Source organism: Rattus rattus, chromosome 4 (assembly GCF_011064425.1).
Source record: "Rattus rattus isolate New Zealand chromosome 4, Rrattus_CSIRO_v1, whole genome shotgun sequence".
Taxonomy (NCBI): Eukaryota; Metazoa; Chordata; class Mammalia; order Rodentia; family Muridae; genus Rattus; species Rattus rattus.
In genome coordinates, this window is record NC_046157.1 from 176,590,475 (window position 1) to 176,611,060 (window position 20,586).

The following is a 20,586-nucleotide window of genomic DNA, read 5'->3' on the forward strand; positions in this document are numbered from 1 at the left end:
TTGTACCTGAAGGTCTAGCTATACTGCTCCTGAACATGTAACCAAAAGACGCTCCTCTCTACCACAAGGACATACATGGTACGTACTCAACGATGGGTGGATATTAGACACAAAGTACAGGATACCCATGGTACACCACACAGACCCTAAGAAGTTAAACAAGAACGAAGGCCCAAAGAAGATGCCCGAATCTCACTTAGAAGGAGGAACGGTCACAGGAGGAAGATGGAAGGAGGGAACCGGATGGAAGCAGAGGGAGAAAGGGGAATGCGGAGTGTGTGCAGGATCGGGTGTGGAAAGAGGTATTAGAGAGGGCCAGGAGAATGAATGGAAATTTGCAGTTTCCAGGGGAGGGGGTTGGGGAAAATCTTCAGGAAGTTCCAGAGACCTGGCATGGGGGGAGGCCCCAGGAGTCAATGTGGGTGACCTTAGCCAAGATGCCTAACAGTGGGGACAAAGATGAAACAGAGACTAAAAGAATGGCCAACCAATAACCGGCCCAACTTGAGACCCATCTCATGGGCAAGCACCAATCTCTGACACTATTAATGATACTCTGTTATGCTTGCAGACAGGAGCCTAGCATAACTGTCCTCTGAGAGGCTCCACCCAGCAGCTGACTGAGACAGATGCAGAGAACCACAACCAGACATAGGAAGGAGGCCAGGGACTCTTATGGAAGAGTTAGGGGAAAGACTGAGGGCCCCTAGGAGATAAGAACTCCACAGGAAGACCAACAGAGTCGGCTAGCTTGGACTCCTAGGTGCTCTCAGAGACCGATCCACCAACGAAGAACATACACAGGCTGTACACAGGCCCCTGAGTCTGGCATAATCTCGCTCGGTTAGCATCGCTAATTTCTTTGTCCTGCTGGGATCTTGAGACTGGCCTTGGATTGCTGTGTGAGGTTGGCAGGCCACCATATGCATATTTTATAATCTCTCCGCGTCTCTGGCGCTGGCCACCGATGCTCTGTGTGTGAGTGCGCACGCTCATGGAAGCTTGCAGTCCAAACGCCCCGCTGCTCTGCAGGTTTGTCATAAAATCTGCTGTAATAAAATATTAATTACAGCTAAAAGGTTGGATGAAAACTATGAACTCAATTATAGACACATATTGCGAACAAAGGGCAGGATGAAAAAAATCCTTTAGCTATGAAAGTTTCAGATAAAGATAATAACAGTGAGAAAAGAAAAAGCCACCATCACATTAGACTCAGGCTGTGAGCTCTGTAAAGGGCCACCTGTCATTAATCTGCACAGCGGGCACCACAGTCAGAGTACATGAGCCCTAGATGGAACATCTTTTGCCGTGACTTCTGGTGCTTCCAACAACAAAGACGTCTTCCTTTACATCTCCTACGTTAGCTAAGCTTATCTTAATTTAATCGTTATGGGTTCATAGCAAGACTTGATTATAAAAAAATAATAATTCAAGGTCAGTTGCCATGGTGAACATGTATTTTCCTAGCCAACCCCATATACAGCGACAGAGACAACACTGTGGACAATAAACCCGGTGAAGTTGAGGGTATCCTTAATCTAAAAGTATTTTTTTAAGAAAAGGTGTGAATTCTGGATCCACTTGGACTTGCTCATCCAGTAGTCCCAAGGCATAGTTCTAAACTTGCTTGGACTTGAACTCCAAAGCCTTTCTGGTCCTACACGTTTGAAGAAGGGACGGTCACCTAACACTCATTGCCATATCTTTACATCATACTCAACTTAGATCCTTTTAAAAGCTTTAGTGCTTCAGGCCAGATAAGCTGGGCTTAACTCTAGATGTGACCACCAAGGGAAGAGATATACCCAGGAGGGGGTCTCCAAGAAAACATGGAGGATGCTGGCCACAGGAGACTGATTCCAGCTCTGCTGTTACATCATCCGTTGCCTATGGAGAATCTTTCCAGCCTGAGCATTTCATTGTTCCAAGCCCGAGACTGGACGAACTGTGATGCCGATCCCAGAGATGGACGCTTGTGTTCCTGCCATCCTTTCTTTCCACGGTATGCACCATGCATTTGGTTTTAGGACGGGCACTGGGCAAGACTACAAAGAGAAGTTAGGCACAGCCTGTCCATCTGCCCGTGTCTGCTCCTGGGAAGGCCGGTATAAAGGGGTTGAAGCAGGTCAAACCTGGGAAGAACTATTACAAAAGAATCTGAAAAGCTTTTGCCCAAGGTACAAAGTCATAGGATCCATAGGGGTATCAGTGCCTACATCAAATTATCTTGTATCATCTACTACATTGAAGTTATACGTCAGGACCTGGTGTCTAATCACTGCATCTATATATAATACTCAAAGGGCTATTTCTCACTGTCTGTGTCTCCATAATCTTGGCCACTCGAGAGACTCAGTTGGGAAGATCTCTCAACCCAGGGTTTACAGGACAGCTTGGGAAACACAGCGAGACCCTGCCTCAACAAACTAACAACCAAGCCAGCCAGCCAGCCAGCCAAAGCAGCAGCAGGAGACACGGAACCCAAAGCCTTTGGAAGGAAAACTCATTCTCCCTCACACCAGTCACTCGGGAGAAGCCTTTGTCAGTACAACAGATGGAAAGTGATGGCTGGGCCCTACTGTGGGTTTGCTCTAAGAGACCTCCACTCCGCTGGAGTAGCCTTCAAAATGACCACAGTTTCCTTACTCAGTTTCCACGATGCCAGTGTAGGCAAAACTATGCTGTAGGGCACAGAACCCAGGTAAGAGCCACTCAGTCTGCCTGAGGTGAAGAACAGGCAGAGATGTTTTCTGTCAAACCCAGAATCAAATGACCTGCTAGTGTTGCCTTGAGGGAACACAGCAGACATAGACAAGTTAGTATGGATACACTACACTTTGAAGTGTTTTAAAACACACTAGCTCACTCAACCCTCAGAAGAACCCCCTTGATGCTGGCACACTCTCCGGCATCAACAAGTTGGTGCTGATGGAGTGAGAGATTCTTTTGGAGTTATAAGGAGAGAGACAAACATATGGGCTACTCTTCGCTTAAGCCTGCTTTGGAAATATCCTGTCCATATCTCATAACCTCCTTGTCTTTAACTATAGTCACCTGTATGTGCGCACACACACACACACACACACACACACACACGCTAGCAGTACAAAGCATTCTTGTTAGCACAAGCAAGCTGTAACAGCTTACATACAACCCATCCTTTATTGAGTTGCTTCCTTTCTGACAAATTCTGAGGGATCTCTCTGTTGGATTGCGTCTATCCAGAATGAATGATGGAGAGAAGGCAGAAATGAGGCGACTCTAACTAAGCAAAAGAAAATGAAGCCTTTCCTTGTCTTGTTGAGGAAAAAGCTGAGTCCATATATAGACATTTAAATTCTACCCTGGTGCTAGTTTACTGGATGGAATAATGGGGTTTTTGTTCTTCTTGGCCATCTCTAGATTTAAATAATTTTATGTGACAGAGCTGATGTGTCGGTCAATAAAAAGACAACAATTATTTACATGGAGAGCTGTGTGCAATTTCAGGAATCTGTCTTAAACAAGCTGGGGTTGACAGTAGAATCAATACACCACCAGCTCACCCTGCGAGGTGCACAAATGGAAGAGAAATGAATCCCAACACTGATGACTTACAGATCAAAGAAAAATCAAATCAATGCAAAGAATGGGGATCACATGGTGATAGTACTTTTGACTGTACAACACTGTTCAAAACCCAGGAAAGCCAACAGATGTTCCCCTTTCTTCTCTCCCTTCTGTTTTGTTTCATCCCTTGGGAGGCGATTTGTGTGTGTGTGTGTGTGTGTGTGTGTGTGTGTGTGTGTGTGTGTGTGTGTGTGTGTGTGTGTGTGGTGTGGTGTGGCAGTTTGATTTCATGTGTGTTTTGCAAATTTCCAGATGTGCTCAGTATTTTAATCTGCACAATGGCTTTATATTGTAGGTCCCGTACGATTTCTCAATCAGGGTCCTTATTTCCCTAAACATCAAAGCAAATTGAGAGCTTAACAAACGCTATTCACTTGAAGGGAACCGTAGACATTTTCTCACAAAGCAGTCTTTGCAGATATGTGGACGTCGTCTATTTTTTTAATGGATAATCAGTCCGCTATGTTGTTCTGCCGAGTGACTCTCTTGAAGGTTACCTTTGCTGTTATGAGAGAATGAAGAATAAAACCCGGACAGGTGAGGCTATAAGCATTTCCTCGCTCAAATGTGTGCCGAGACAATCTGCCCATTTGGGGACAGCATCCTAGTCAACTTGGATGGCCCTACTGGTCCTCCTTTAAGGCAGGTGACACACTTATTAAAGCGTGCTGGGTAAGACAGCTGACACCTTCATTAATCTCAGGGCACTCCCGCTGTGTGGAGAAACTGGAAAGGATACAAGACATAGAGTAACTCTGGCCAGTTCAGGGGGTGGCCACTCAATAAGGCCCTGAGGCTTCATCAAAGAAGAATGCTTTTGAGTTTGATGATTCTGTGACCACTGTGGAAGGGGGGTGTGGTGATGAAAACCCACATTTTCTCACATGGAAGGAAAGTGGATTCTGTGAGGTTGACATCAGGTCTGTGGGATAATCTAAGCTGTGTGTTGGACTCTGACAAACATTCTATTGTGTGTGTGCGTGTACGTGCATATGTGTGGGTGTGAGCGCGTGTCCGTGTGCATGTGTATGCTTGTTAGCAGACATAAACTAGAAAGCATACGTGTATTTAAAACTAACCAGTGAGGTCGCAACATCTCCAAAAAGCAGAACAAGTATATAAAAATACACAATGCAACAAGAACTCTGTGCAGCACAGAATGGAAAATAGAACAGAAAATGGCAGAAGGATCAACGAGAATTTAGTGCAAAATGTAGATTTGGAGAGCAACAGCGGAAAGGGATTTTGTAGACAGAACAGCAATAGCTGGTTTGGAGGGATCCTTAGCATATCGGCTTCCTTACATTCGTGGCCACGAACCTTGGTGACCATTGACATTCTGACTGCAATGCTTCACAGAATAAACAGTATTGTGTTCATTATTGCTGAGTCTGGAGAAATTGCTAGCTTGTCCAGAAAAGGCTGTGGTCAGAGAGTACATTTTTGATGAATGGAAATTCAGGGTTTTAAGATGAAAAAATCCTGACCCGTGGCTCTAAGAAAGAAAACATACATATGTGCACTGAGCCTGATTCACAGCTGTGAGAAACGATATACCCTTGTGCCTGCATAGAGGCTGGAAAATGACACACATGCATGCACAGAATCTGGACAGTGAAAACACACACACACACACACACACACACACACACACACACACACACACACGCCCGCACAGAGCCTGGAAAATGGCTGAAAGAGTACATGAGTCTGGACAGAGACCTGGAAATGGGTGCCTTGGTCAAATTATCAGACCTCTACACTGTGCGAAACTCAACCCAGGGAGCCGTAGGGCATCAAAGCCCCCTCCACTAGTGGAGCAGCATCAATGCTTAGCAGACTGTGTCCATATTCCTCGTTCTAGATAACGTCTTATGAATTAGCATAAATGGCTCAAAGAGGAACCATGACACATAATTCAACAGGACACCAATTGCTTTTGAAGAATTCTCAAGCCTTTTTAAACATAAACTTCCACAATTATACCCTAGTGCTATTCTCTTTGGCTGCATGAACCAAAGCATGCGTGTGTGTGTGTGTGTGTGTGTGTGTGTGTGTGTGTGTGTGTGTGTGTGTGTGTGTGAGAGAGAGAGAGAGAGAGAGAGAGAGAGAGAGAGAGAGATCAAGCAGAACAAAGCCCAAATATTTACCACATAAAAAGGAAGAAGAAATATGGTCACATATTATCAGAATTTAAAAGGCTCATCAGATCAAATTCTCCAAACAGGAGCCCTGAGACAAACTGCACACAGTTTTACTGTGAATGTAGATGCTGTCCTGAGGTGCTATCCCGATGCAACCCGGGATAAGAGATGGATGTAGTGGTACCCGTTCAGATAGGCAAAGGTAAAATATCCAATCCCACTGAAACAAGAAGAAATTACACCTACAGAGACTACTGATCTTACGATAGGTCTACTCCTGGGATTATTTTGAAACCTTCCTAAATCATTCACTGTGACGGTCCTACTTTGTGGTTCCTTTTAAAACATAAATCATAGTGGAATGAGAAATTGAGCCCACACATTGGTAATAAACTTAATTTGAATAAAGGTTTCGTGTTGATTTTCCCAGTATTTTTCTCTCCTTCAAAAAAAGTATTATATTAAGTATATACTTGAGAAATCGGTCAATTTAAAAATTGAATAAACATATTTTTAAAAAAACAGTTGATTTAAAGCACAGGAAGTAATGTCCATCGTTCCTGGGAACCTGATCTGTAGTAAGCAGTTATCACTTGAGAGTCAAGTTGCCTAATTAAGAGCTTTGCTCTATCATCAAAAGGACAACCCTCTTTTGTTGGAGTGTGCGAACGCGGCATTTATATTCCCTTCCATGGAGCCCCTTCATCTTCCTCAGTCACTTCCTTTAAGGAGAACGATGAGGAGAAAGCTTGGAAAACCGAGAAAAGACTCTGGAGAAATTAGTGAACATGCCAGGAGCGCTTCTCTCAGAGCCAGTGAGGTCCTTCCTGCTGCCCCTCCCTCCCGGCCCTCCCTCTGCCCCTCCCTCTGCCCCTCCCTCTGCCCCTCCCTCTGCCCCTCCCTCTGCCCCTCCCTCTGCCCCTCCCTCTGGCTCCCTCCCTCTGGCTCCCTCCCTCTCTGCTCCTCCCTCTGGCCCTCCCTCTGGCCCTCTCCCTCTCTGCTCCTCCCTCTGGCCCTTCCCTCTGCCCTTTACCTGACTGGAGCCCCTCTGCTTTGAGCTGGTTTCAACAGCACGGTCACCGTATTGTCAGTCTGATTCAAAGGTGTCTCAAATTCATAGGCTGGCATGGAGGGTGCTAGAGAAAAGAATTAGACGGGAGACATTATTTCTTGCTTATTTTCTTAGTAACACTATTATTATTATTATTATTATTATTATTATTATTATTATTATTTTACAAAGGACACTGAGAACAAATAGCAGCAATCAACTGACCACACCCAAGGTTTCCATATACCTATACCTGATACAAAATAACAGGGACAGTTGCTCCAGTCTGATCTGTGAACCTGAGCTGAGGCTGGGAAGGGGCAGAGGGGGCTTATGAGATGTTAGTGCTGTTCACAGTGATGTTCTGTTTTCCCATCTGTGTTCCAGCAACCTGCTCTCTCTACCGGTCATGGCCATCAACAACTTCTCAGCAATGGACTCTCTTTAGTCATTTCTGGCCTTTTCTCTCTCCCCTCTGGAAATGCTGTCTTAGCACAGCATAGCAACTGTGCACTTCAGTAACCCCTACACTCCTGAGATGGAGACAGACAGACTCCCCATGGCGTGGAGCTTCTGTGATGCAGGAACTGCCAGCCTCAACCACAGGTAGGCAGGGGTGCCTAATGTGACAGCTAGAGATCACGTTCTGTGAGCACGCTCAGAATATCTTATACGGGGGTGAGGGGTGGGGAGTGGGGGGTTGGGGGGTGGGAGTTTTTACGGAAGATATGTGACTTATTGATCAGCCACATCTATCAATTTTCTTTTTGGAAAAATTCTAAGTCCACTCTAATTCCATCAAGAGTTAACTCTGCTTCACAACATGTGGCTGTGCTGGAAACAAGCACAGCTCCTTCCCTTAGGTCTACGGAAGTAGGGAGTAGAGATCAAGAACCGTAACCTGACCTCCTCCCTCTCTCCCCTTCCCTGGCTGAGGTCTTGCAGTTTGCCAAGGCTGGCCCCTGAAATCCTAGGATTAAGCAATCCTGCCAAGGCTTCCCGAGTAGCTGAGAGCCTCGCCTTGCAACGTGATGGTTTTAATTCCATAAAAGTCAAATGGTTACTTCGGGTGAGCTTGTATAGCGCAGATGAAATGTCAGGCCTCGTTGCTTTCGGGTGGAATTATGTGAACTGGAGGAGGACAGGCTCGCATTTGTTGGAATTTTTATAGAGTATGTGGGAAAGTTTAACTGTTTTCCTAATGGAACGTCTCCCTCAGGGTAATACTCGCAGAAATATGCTCTGTGCTTGGGAAAATAAAAACTTTCCTGGAAGTAATACTCATTGGCAGACATGCCCTCTTTTAGGTCACCGTGGAAAATTAACGCAATAGGTAATACTGTATTAATAGTGGTATATTCCCTTAAGATCATAGGAGACACACTGAAAAGCACCCCAGTGTCCAGGTTTTCTTATTCAAACCAGTAACCATTCTATGCATGGGTTTGCCCATCTACGTCATTTTTTTTAATCTCCCAAGAAAAAGCTTATTTTTCAGCTCTGCTCTGGGATATATATTAAATTTCAAGACAAGTTTGTGCACATAAAGGCCTCATGATACATAAAATATCACATGAGTTATGATTTTTTTAAAAAAAAACTCCTTTCCTTCCAAATCTACTAGAACACTTAAAATACTCTGATTTTGGACCTTGATCTCCTTCTGTTTCAAACAAACCTTTTAAAAATCCAGAGATGATAGGAAATAAATATTTAAAATACCATGCTAAATATCACTGAACTAGCCCTTGGAACTGGTGGGCGCTTCTCTTGACTCTCTACATTTTTATGTTTTGATATAAATATGTTACGTTATGATTGGGATATTTAAAAAAAGTCACCAGAAAGCTTGGCTCTTCGCATAGAGCGTTACTGAGTCCTGACCAGATCAGGAGACCGTAAATCTTACGAAAGGACCAATTGACTGATGCACGTGTACCTGAATGGACTATTAGGAGAGGCAGAGGTAAGTAAGCCTTTCAGACTGATAAGAAACAGAGGGAAAGCTTTTGAAGAGTGGATTTTGTCCCAGAATCTTTCCTTCGTTCTCTCTGCCTTCCAGTCGCTGAGAGGTATACAGCTATGTCCTGTCACGTGCATCCTCACCACGGTGAGCAGTAACATCTCAGACCCCGAGTGCTGGGGCCAGGAGGCCATGGCCTGAGACCGCTGAACTGTAAAATAAAGTTCTCCTCCTTCTGGTTCCTTCTTTCCTCACCAGCTCTGGGGGCTACTTCAGTAATATCTAGCTTTTTAAAAAAATTATATTTATTCCCCTTCATCTCTGGCTTTATAAAAAGGTTTGGTCGAAACAGAAGGAAACAAAGTATTTCATTGCAGGGGACAGAGGGATGACTAAGGAAACACACCACAAAAGGCTCAACCCAAAACCCAAATATTTCCCCACTCTCAGCCAAAGGGGAAGAGAAACGAAAAATAAGAAAATGTTCATGGGATTTTGTTTATTGTGGCTAGACATCCTATGCCAGATGTCAGGTTCGTTTCCTCCTGAGGAACACGGACATTTTCTGCACAGACAAATATGCCGGGATCATTCTTCTAACTATATATTTTTGGGTGTGATATGATTGGATCTGTAACAATCTGGAGCTCTTAGGTGTTGGATTCTGCCCTGAACATCATCTCTTTGTAGGCCAGAAAGCAACCAGTGGTCGGTGTGGATTCCGAGGCCCGCAGAGGGCAGGCGCTGTTTGTGTTTGTTTGCGGCTTATGTCAGAGTTACTCAAGCACTGCTTCCCTGGGGGCTAGAGAGCCTCACCAGAACCTTCTGCTTTGCAATCGAGTCCTTCGAAGAGAACTGGTAAAACTAGCCACACCCTAATGCAAGAGGGCCATATCCCCAAATACACATGGCATTTTATTTTATCCTATGAGACTGTTTTAGGTCCCCGGAGTTGTACTAATAAAATTTACCACTGTTTCATCTTTGCATTTTTATCTATCTTAGCAACGAAAAGGCACACAACACTATTTCTGACGAGAGGCATAACTCGCCAACTTACCATACCTGATATTTTGGTGGTGAACTGGTTTGTGGCCGGAGGTCCGAACCCCTTGGCTGTGCTGGCTCTGATGGTGAAGGAGTATGTGGTTCCGGGATACAGGCCAAAGAACAGAAAGTGAGTTTCATTTCCCAGTTTTGAAACCCTTCCACTTTGGTTGGACAAATCTATCTCCGGGTCAAAGGAGCTGACTGCTTTGTAGGTGATCTGCAAAGGAATAAGACCTCGATGAGGATCTCGGAGGGGGGCAGATGGAGATCGCATCTTTATCCCACAAGCCTTTGGATGGGAGCGCGGTCAGCTTGTTGGGATAAGCTCTTGACTAGATGCTTCCAAGCTCCAGTCCACTGAGGAGGAAGAGGAATTCAGCATGGGTTTATGAGTTTTACCTTTCTAGAGAGAGGGACTTAACACCAGTAGGTTAGAATGTGAAAGACTGCTCAGCATAACCTGGTGTGGTGAAACTGTTTGATCTCAATGAACCCTAACAGCTGATTTATGGGGGAAATTGGTAATTGGCTGGAATGACAGACACTGACAAGAATAGAGACCTCATCTCTAATCTTTGGCCACGATCGGATTTGGCCATGAATAGGATACTTGTACTTCCCAAACAAGGCCACATTGAAGTGTTTTCATGCATGTGGCTGTCAGTGTCTGCTCCAAAAATAAATCTGAGATGTCTGCCAGTAAGTCTTGGGGCCTCAAATGGACATCTATTACGGGTCAGAGTCATTGACATTTTTCAGAATATTGTCCAACAGAACTGTCTGTCATGGTGGAAGGTTCCTATTCCCTATTAATCAGCGCAGTGGCCCCATGCTATATGGAGCCACTGAGATCTCGAAACATGGCTATCAAGGGTAGGAACCTCGCATCTCATTTAACTTTAATCAAATAAAATTGAGATTTAAATTGCTCCAAGTGACTAGCAGCTGTCCCCCGCACCCCCCAGCGAGGGTGACTCCAGATATATTCAAGATCCTCGACATGGGGTAGACATTCTCGATTTTTGGATGAGGCTGGAATGTTTGAAAATAAATGAAACATAGGTGCCTTTAAATTTCACCTTTTCAAGTGATTTTTAAAAGGGGTTTCGGTATGATGGTTCATCAGCTACCCAAGAGCACGCACTTCAGTGGTGATTACTAACTTCTACTGCTTGTAATGACATAATTTTTAAATGTGGCATATTCAAAAGTTTTAAATTGCAAAACCGAGCACTTTTCGTGCCTCTAAATAGGTAAAGCTACTTGTAATTTATGTGCAGGAACGCTAACACTGTTATTACGCAGTGAGAGTTGACATTCTTTTTTTTCCCCTTATATTTACACCATGTCATTATAATTAAGAAGACCTCTCTGAAAGAATATTTAGATTAAATCACCTGAGCTTTGGAAAGGGAATGTTTGCCTTGTATATTGATCACACTGCCGTAGATGGCGTCACTGGAGTCAGGCAGATCTGCTGGTTACCTGCCCCTTGGCCCCTTCCCAGGCTGAGGAGGTTGAGAAGACAAGAAGCCAGCTGCTCCCATTGGTTAGCAAGGCCTGTCCTGGAGCCTCCTTTGTGTGCCTGCTTCCTGGCTTAGCTCTCCATCCTGAACCCTCCAGAGTGGGATGTGGCAGTGTAATCAGAGCTGGCTAGGGCAAGAGTGGGGTTGAGGCGTGTCCCAACCCCTGAAATCTCATCCTAAGACTAGCAGGAATAGGATACCCCTCTCCCCCTGTAGTTCTGCATGTTCCGGTGCATATAACCCTGTGCCTAACTATTGTCCTACCAGAAGAGGTCACATGGCCCAATAGCCAAGTTAGACGTCCTCTCCCCTTGTAAGTTCATATCCAGCAGCACTTGGACTTCCTCCTTATGCAAATGATTCCTCCTCAGCACCCTGGCCCTGGTCAATGAATGCACACTCACCCCAAAAGCTCCTACCACCCCCTACTCCACCACTAAAAGAGCTGTCTCCTCAGAGTCTGTTCCGCTCACAGTCGCAGGAGGTCTCAAGGCTCCTGGCCATTCCTACGTCAGTTCCCCTCTCAGGCTGTGACGATTGTGAGCCAATCGGGCCACCACAGTGGGGGCGGTGATCTGTAGGACAGTTTATACACTTGGACCATTTTCAGAGTACCTCTGAATGTGCCCAGTGCTGTGTTCTAGGGGCCTGCTTGGTGTTTCAGATGCTGTTCCCACCCTGTGGGGTAAGCAGGATGGTGGGGGAGGGGCGGCTGCAGTCCCCTAGTTATGGCGAGTGGAATTATAGGGATGACGGCAGCACACGGAGGGCAAGTCAGTCTTCCTGTCCACACTGCTGCTTTGGCTGTAGACATCAGCACAGCAAATGTGAAAAGGCTCAGAACCTTGCCTCAGACCTGCGGTCAGCCACCGTGTAGCTGTGTTTCTGAACACACGATGATGTATTATGCTGTTCTCGGCTCTGGGAGGGGGCACGTCTGCACGGTTCCATGGATACTCACTGAGCCTTTGGACACTGTTCTTGCTTGCCTGCCTAGAATAGGACTGAGTTGCCTCAGTGCTGAGTTCCCTGCAATCTGCTGACACCGTTTCCACACCGACCGAATGCAGGTGCTTTGGCTAGCGGAGGGACCAGGCACTGACTCTAGGAAGTGAAGAATCTGGACTGGGTGTGGTAGAACCGAAGGGATTCAACAATAAATAAAATATAAGAAACAAATGTAATGGTAATGTAAGAAGCTTTGTCAGGGAGAAAGGTCCACACAGCCATTCTAAATGCCTAAGGAAGAGATGCTGGCAAACCTGGGAGGTCTTGCGCCCTATAAAGGACCAGTTAGGCAATGACTTTAGGGTTAGAATCCGGATTAAAGTCCTGCAGCAGGAGTGCTCTGGACCCAAGGAATGAACACAAAAGACCTCCGAGGTCTCTTCAGGCATGGGCTCCCTTGTGCTTAACAGGCAAATTTTGAACATTTTATTTGAAAAATAAAACAATTTGATTTGTTACACACACATACACACACACACACACACACACACACACACACACACACACACACACATCCTCTTGGCTGCCAGGTGGGATTTTTTATTTGACCTGAATGGTTAATAAAGAGAGTAGAAAAGCCACAGGAACTATGGTAGAATCCAGTGGCTAAAGCCATGTACATTATGTGCGACAGAATACAGTTTCACAGACTAAAAAGTACACTGGAGGTAAGGCATCTAAAAAGGAAAAGAGTTTTAAGTTTAGGGCGAATTAGTGCTAGTGCCAGGTCGCTGGAGGAGGCTGGGGAGTGGTTTCATTTGGACCCTCCCCTGGTCGATTGAAATATCCGTGTGTGGTTGGGGATTTAGCTCAGTGGTAGAGCGCTTGCCTAGGAAGCGCAAGGCCTTGGGTTCGGTCCCCAGCTCCGGAAAAAAAAAAAAAAGAAATATCCGTGTGGACGCATGCGCGTGACAGAGGTAGGGTCCGAGAGAAGTCCGGGCCGAAAACGGAGATTTGGGAAGAGAGAGAGAGATGGTCCAGGGGAGGAAGATTTTGATGAGGAATCAGGTGATATTAGGTATAAACAAACAAACAAACAAACAAACAAAAGTGTCCGCCCACGCCTCACGTCAGCATCTCAGATCTGCATGGTTGTTATTCCTCCTCAGTCCGGGTTCTAAGCAGAGCGGCAGCCAATGCCTCCTGCTGCAGTTTGGGTTCATAAACTTCGCATGGCGATGAGTCATGAATGAAGGCTGTGAACCTACTGTTTAGTCTTAAATCGTGACTTAAATATGTCCGAGACAGAGGAGTATTCCTGCAATAATTGTGCCGCCCTTTGGAGGACTGAGTCATGTCTCATTCTTGCTTGTGGTCCCACTGTGATCTGTAACTACTTGGCGTTTGGTATATTTTCCACAAAAGGCTACTGGGGAGTGTCCGGGTGCAGAATTCACATTCTGGCAGAGTGGGGTCCCGGCTCCGCCAGCACATACACTGAAGCAAGGGCTTCACTGATAGTCTCCACTCCCACAGTGGCTGATCGCCGGGCAGCTCCGAACTGAGTCAGACTGGATGTTTGCAACCCTGTTTTGGCTTCAACCCTCTAATACTTTGGTAAAAATTGCAGATGCCACTCCTCTGTCCTTATGAAATACAAGGATATAAATCATTCCTTCCTCGAAGTTATGAATTCTTACCTACCCCTAAAGACAAATTCATGCACATATATGCAATCAGTGCCAGAAAGTCCATAGCTCCCTAAACCTAGAGGAGACTAAATGCTGGACATTAAAAGGCTCTCCAGGACCAGGAGGCAGACAGCCAACTCTAACTGCCTCCTGCCACAGAGGTTGCAAGCCGGGAACAGCTGTCGGCCTCAACAGCACAGCACAGTTCAAGGTCCTACAGCATCCTGCCAGGCTCAGACTGAACTAACCCTTACTTCTGGCATTTCATACTTTCAGTTGGTCATTCAACAAGTGCTTATTAAGTACCTATTAACACTCGGCAGGAGAAAACACAGTGGGGGGCCTCCCAGGAGAAAAGTTTGGAACAGTTTTTACCCGGGGACTACACTGCTGGCTGAGGGCAGAAAATGTTTTGATGGAACTACTCTGAAGGATAGCGATTGACCTCTGGTGGGTCCCAGTAATTTAACGGGATGCCCCTAGACAAAAGCAAAATGACACCTGAATAAAGTGGTAGGGGACGAAGGATGTTAAACTGGTGAGGTGGAATAAGTCCTTGCTTATGTTGGATGATTTCTGATTGCTCTTAAGTGCCTGGCATCCTCTAAAATTATCTTCCCCCTTTCTCCTTCAAGTCTCCAATTCTACACTTCGAGTTTCACAGAGAGCCCAAATGGAATAGCCTCCTATTTAGGGGGACCGAAATCTTCGGGGGAGCGTGGAGATGATGGTAATTGCAGCCAGCATAAAATACAGGTCTTTAATTGGGGTTTGGGCAATTTGCTCTGTGAACACAAAGGAATGGATAATTAAATTTGATTTCAGGGCTGAAAGGGGCCAAAGTACTCTTCGTGAAACTACAGGATTTGAAGGAACTACTAAAAGGCACGGCAGGCATATACTCCAGGAGGGTTGGGCAAGTGCCCTGGGAGAGCCAAGGCCCGTGGTTAAAGGTGGAGGGATGTGAGGAATTCAGGAAGCTTGCAGGGAAACACACATGGAGGTTAAATCCTGGGGAAGGACACCGTGAAAGGAAGTATTAATAATAAATAATAACTATTGGGATCATTTCCAGAAGTAACATAGTTAACTTTGGTTTTTTTTCCTTTTAGGTTTGATCTATTTTTGTTTCATGTTCATTGATGAGTGTTACATTGTATGTCCGTGAGCTACATACATGCTCGCTGCTCACAGAGTCCAGGAGAGGCCATCAGATCTGGGATGGGAGGCTGTGAGCTGTCCTGTGGGTGCTGGGAATTGAACTAAGGTTCTCAGGAAGAGAAGGCAGTGCTCTTAACCACTGGGCTATCTCTACAGCACCTAGTCACCATGTAGAAAGAAGTGACGCTTTGAATACTCCTGCATTTACTCTGAAAGCGTTACAGTTGCGACTTGACAAGGTACAGAGTAGCAAGCTAAGTTCCCTAACACGCCTCCTTGGTTCCCATCCCTTCATTCTTCAAGGTTACAGAGCTCAGGAGGTGAGGACCAAATACAGTCAGCTATCCAGGCTCGTGATCTTGAGGTATCTCAACTCTTCCTACACAAATGGCCCCAACAGCAGGTGACTTGATCATTCCACTTCACTTCCAGTCAAACTGAACCTTTCATGCTCACTGCATGTGAAGCTTGGGTACTGATTCTTTCCATGGTTGGTGATGGAGAGTATGACCAAGTGTCGGATATTGTCTTCTGGTCTTCTTTCAATGTCTTATACATAGTGAGCATGGACCTGTAGATGTGCAACTCTCGTGGTCACTGTAGACAGCTGAGAGGTAAAATTAGTGAGGCACCGTGCCTATATGTTATATGCTTGGCGGTACTACTCACTGACAGACGTCTAGAAATAGGTTCAATCCAGTGTTTAAATTATGGTAGATACTCTCAAACTGCCTACAAGAGGCAATGTATGTTTCCCACCAACTGTCTGTATTAGGTCCACCTTTCTCTATGCCACTGGTGGAAATTTTACATTATGCATGTTATACACAATTCAGCACAGTTAGCGCCTATCTAAATTTCTCTAATTCGTTATTTCAAGTCAGCTTCTAGGATAGGTAGAGTCCCCTCCTCCTGGTTTCTTATTCACCTGCACGAAGGGTTCTTGAATTGTCCTTACTAGTCTGTATCAAGCCTGTGTGTACCGAAGCTATCAGCCCATTTGCTGCCAAGGATGTTGAAAATGTCCTCTCCAAATGTGCTGTCAGTATCTAGATAGGTCTGTGTCTGTCATCGTTATGGGTTTGAAACCCTATGCAGACAAACCCTGCTGGTCTTTTCCATGTGTCTTCCAGGGCTTTTTGCCCAGTCGGAGAGATGTCATGCAAAATATGACCTCTAAATTTTTATTTGAGAGTTCTCATGAGATCAACTTTGCATATCAATTGTGAAAGTGCCTTACAGTTTGCTTTTGCATTACGTAAGCGGGTGACCTCACAGGGTGTGTGTAATTGTAACAAGCCGTGCTTTCCCTGACATTAAATTGTATCCATCTAAGTTGATGAGAGAAACCGCAGTGTGGTTTTCTGCCCTATGTAAATCTGGTCTTGTGTCTGGTTCCAACAGTGGCTGACTCCTGAAAGAAAAATTGAGATGCACGTTCTTCTTTGAGCACGTGTCTGCTTCCCAGGCTCATTAGGACAGCATCACATTTATAACTCAGCAGGATGTCCATTGAGGATGGACGACATAATTGCCTGACCTGAATTTTGGAAATATAATTGGCAGATGAAACGGCAAAGGTGAGGAACGGTTCTGAGAAGGTCTGGGTCAGCACAGTGGCGAGGGAGGAACAGAAAGGAAGGCCAAATAACCAAAGGATGAGGGCAGAGTTAGAATAAGGACAGAAGAATGGGAGAATATGCACTGCTGTAAAGTCTAAAAAACAATGGATGCCGTTAGCATTGTGCAAGCATCAGTGTTTGAGTGTACTTTTTGAAAGAGACAAAGGAAGACTCAGGAATACTCAAAGCTCAGCATATGTGTTTATAGCTATGGCGGACAGTCGGCTTTATTTTGTTCCAAATCGTCTAAGCACGTTAAGAGTCCTCAGGGGACGCATCCATTCTGAAAGCATCACCAGCCGTGGTAATCTTTACCTATACTCAAATGTGACTCCATGGCGGGATTGCCGTTCCGACGGTCCCTGCCTCTCTCAGAGCGATCGCTTAGCTTTCTGAGTGTGGTATCTGTTTTCTAAGACTGTGATCCTCCACAGAGGGGGTGCAGGCTGCTCCAGCAGGAGAGACTGCCCACTCTTATAAGGCGAGGGAACCATGACTCGTGAGCCCTGAGGTGTCGGGAAAGGAAGAACCCCTTCTGAGATGCCACCCAGGCCCTACTTTGAGGAACCGGAACCACTCTTCCTTCTCATACCTAGAAACCAGAGACACTAATTTGATACCTAGAAAATGTATTTAGTCGTTTAGACCTGATTCAAATATTTGATATTCCCCCTTTGGATCTGCAGAGAAATGAGCCAACCTGCTCTATTTGCAAATACCTGATTGCCAGAACCTTGATTTATGGCACATCCACACAGCCAAACCGGAATGGCCCGGCTACTAAGTCAGAGAGATTAATGGGGTCTTCTTTGTAAATGCTATTTTCCCTGTTGTTTCCATGCTGAAGCTACTTCTCACACAAAGATAAATGTGCGGTGGGATTAGTGAGAAGGAATCTAGCTATTAGTTCTGTCTCTCTGAAGAGCAACCTGTGGCTTTGGGGACAGCAGACAGACCGCCTGGGTCTTACAGTGAACTTCAAAGAGTAGCTGTTCCAGTAAAGATTCCCTTTTTTTCCTCTTAGACTAGAATCTATAAAATCCATGTCCAAACACCATTAGAGGGCCCAAAATATGAAGTATTTTCATCATGGAGGAAGGAAATTGACCTTGCTTGACTTGACAAAGCATCTCCACAGACATGAGCCATGGATTTCTGTAACTTGATATTGTTGCAATAAAACAGGCAGTAAAAGCAACACTTCCCCTTACTTTTCCTCACTTTGCTTTCTATCATTATTATTATGATGATAGTGATGATTATTATTGCTGTTGTTGTTTTTGCATTTCAACACCACTTTCCGGAAGGTGTGATGGAACATCAGTTGGATCTGTGGGGTCAGAGAGAGGGCTGGTGGTGATCATCTCTGACAGTTCTTCTGTTCAGACTCCTGTCAGTAACGCTGAGAGGTATTCAGGCAGATCCATATGCAGATCGGCCATAATTTTTAGGAGCCTTACAACATATAATTTTGTTGAATTTGCATTAAAATAAATGCTAGTTTTAAAAAATGCACCTGCTTGTTTCTATGACAACAGACACAATGAAACGATGCTCGGGATGATGTGAAGATGGCTGTCACCCCATTATTGCTGTTATTTTTTTCTTGAACAATGTATCAAATTCTCTTTTTTCACTACCGTCACTCAACTGTTTGATTTGCTTCAGCAGACAAAATGATGTCAATGAAGTCTAAGGAACGTACGTTGATATGAAGGAACCAAAAGAGATTATTCTGTGGTTACTGTGGAGACAATTTTTTATTGACTTTTCTAATTGGCTAATCTGTGTTCTTTTGTAATCAGTGGGAATAAAACAGTTGGTAGCTAGAAAAGAGTATGACTCAGAGATTGCTTCCTAATCAATGTATGTTTCAAAATATTTGTTAATTTCAATAACAGTGACTTTACAAATGTTCTGCTGTGTCTTAATGTATAACACACAACACACAATGATCCAACTTATTTTAAATATGTATCTCGGAATTTTGCAGAGTTGAGAAATTCACTTTTAGTCTCCTGTTCCTAGAACAGCTATTATGACAACAGAAAGCAGTAAACTCACCAAAGAGACGTGAAATTGTGTTTTTAAAATACCAGACAGCTCATATTATCACACGACGTTATACTTAAATGTAAATTACCAGTGAATATGTAAGGTACCTCGTATAAAGTGATGACCCCATATGTTTGTGTCGGCTCTCTCCACTGGAGAAATATCTTCTCTTCAAAGGCACTGCCTTGGATGGACTCAGTGGGGACGGCTCCTGGGACTAGAGAGGATGGCGAGAGATGAATGTGTGGGTCATAACCAACCCTCCCAAGGAGGTCTTAGCTATTCATAGAGGTTATAGATCTTAATAGCCTATAGATACATTTGTATATCTGTACAAAATTTGAAATATAAAGCCATTTTAACTACACCGTCCTTGTGAAATGATTTAATCTTTTTTCTACTATCTGTCATCTATCTCTCTATATGTCTACCTACCTATCTATCTATTTACCTATCCTAACTATCTATCATCTATACACATATATGTATATAATCTATCACCCATATCTATCATCTATTATCTATCTATCTACCATTTAACTTCATTTGTTACATCCCTCCCTCCATCCGTCCATCCATCCCTCCTTCCCTGCCTCCCTCCCTCCCTCCCTCCCTCCTTCCCTCCTTCCCTCCCTCCATCTAATATGTCTACCAAGATAACTCTGAGCAGGCTAAGTCAGAAGACTACACAGAATATTCTCAGCAGCATTGCTCTTGACTGGGAATAACCAAATGTTCACCATCATATGAATGGATAAACATTTCAATAAAGAGTTGAAAACGGAGGCCAGGGAGACACTTTAGACTGTGTGCAGATATGAATAGTCTTTTAATTGTCAGCAAGTCTGCCTCCGACTGGACGGATGCCTGGAATTTCAAAAGAAAGTGAAGGATTTCACATTTTAAATTCATTTTTATTTGAGGGCATGCTCATGGGCAGGGTGAGAGCCTTTGTATTTAATCTAAATGGCACCAAGTGTTTAATAGGAGAGTGCTTTACGAATGCACCTGGGGCGGGGTGAGAGCTATTCAGGACTCTCCAATAATTAAATACACAGACTAGAAAAGCTGTAGGCCCTACTTGGGTTTCACTTGCCTCATTTTTAAAATGATTTAAGTCAGTTCCTAGTGTATAGCATCTGAGCAACATATAATATGAATGTAATCATTCTTCCCAGGCTGAAGAAATCAGCAGAACACTGTGTTGAAACAAAGTAACACATGGTTATTAAGCGAGGACACTGGTGAGTTTGTAAGAAGCTGGAATTCTAGACTCCAGGCTTAGACCACTCATCACAACCGGAAGCTAAACCTCAGCCAGCCACCAGGCCTGAGAAAATGCTACCTATCCTCATCTTTGTGTTTCCTCTGAAGGGTTTCGTATGACGTCCCCTGCTCCCTTTTCTCACGGCATCGGCCCAGCTACATGAGCAGATGTTTTATTGCATGATCATTTATATTTGAAAATATTTATGTAGGTTCAGGAATAAAGAGGGCAAACAGAAGAAATCAACCTAAAACTGAATGGGATGTATTCAAATTATGTTGGCTTGAAGCAAGCGGAAAGAGGACTTTTCATGGGGCAGGCGAGATGGCCCAGTGGATGAAGGTACCTGCTGCCCAGGTCACAGCCTGAGCGACACACAAGGGACTTATGTAGTGGAACATAAGACCAACTCCTGACAGTTTTCATCTGAAATCCACATGGGTATCATGGCATATGTGAGCCCACACATATACAGACACAGAGATAAGTGCAAAAT

At 44.6% G+C, this 20,586-nt stretch overlaps 1 protein-coding gene across 1 annotated transcript in view; it reads right to left on the bottom strand.

Moving 5' to 3' along the window:
• Ptprm (protein tyrosine phosphatase receptor type M) overlaps positions 1–20,586 on the bottom strand; it is a 681,698-nt gene that overhangs the window by 267,320 nt on the left and 393,792 nt on the right. Inside the window, exons 9-11 of the mRNA XM_032901727.1 lie at positions 18,931–19,040; positions 9,836–10,037; positions 6,790–6,892 (exon numbers count right to left, since the gene is read on the bottom strand). Coding sequence (XP_032757618.1) covers positions 6,790–6,892; positions 9,836–10,037; positions 18,931–19,040 — 415 coding nt within the window. The remainder of the gene's footprint in view (positions 1–6,789; positions 6,893–9,835; positions 10,038–18,930; positions 19,041–20,586) is intronic.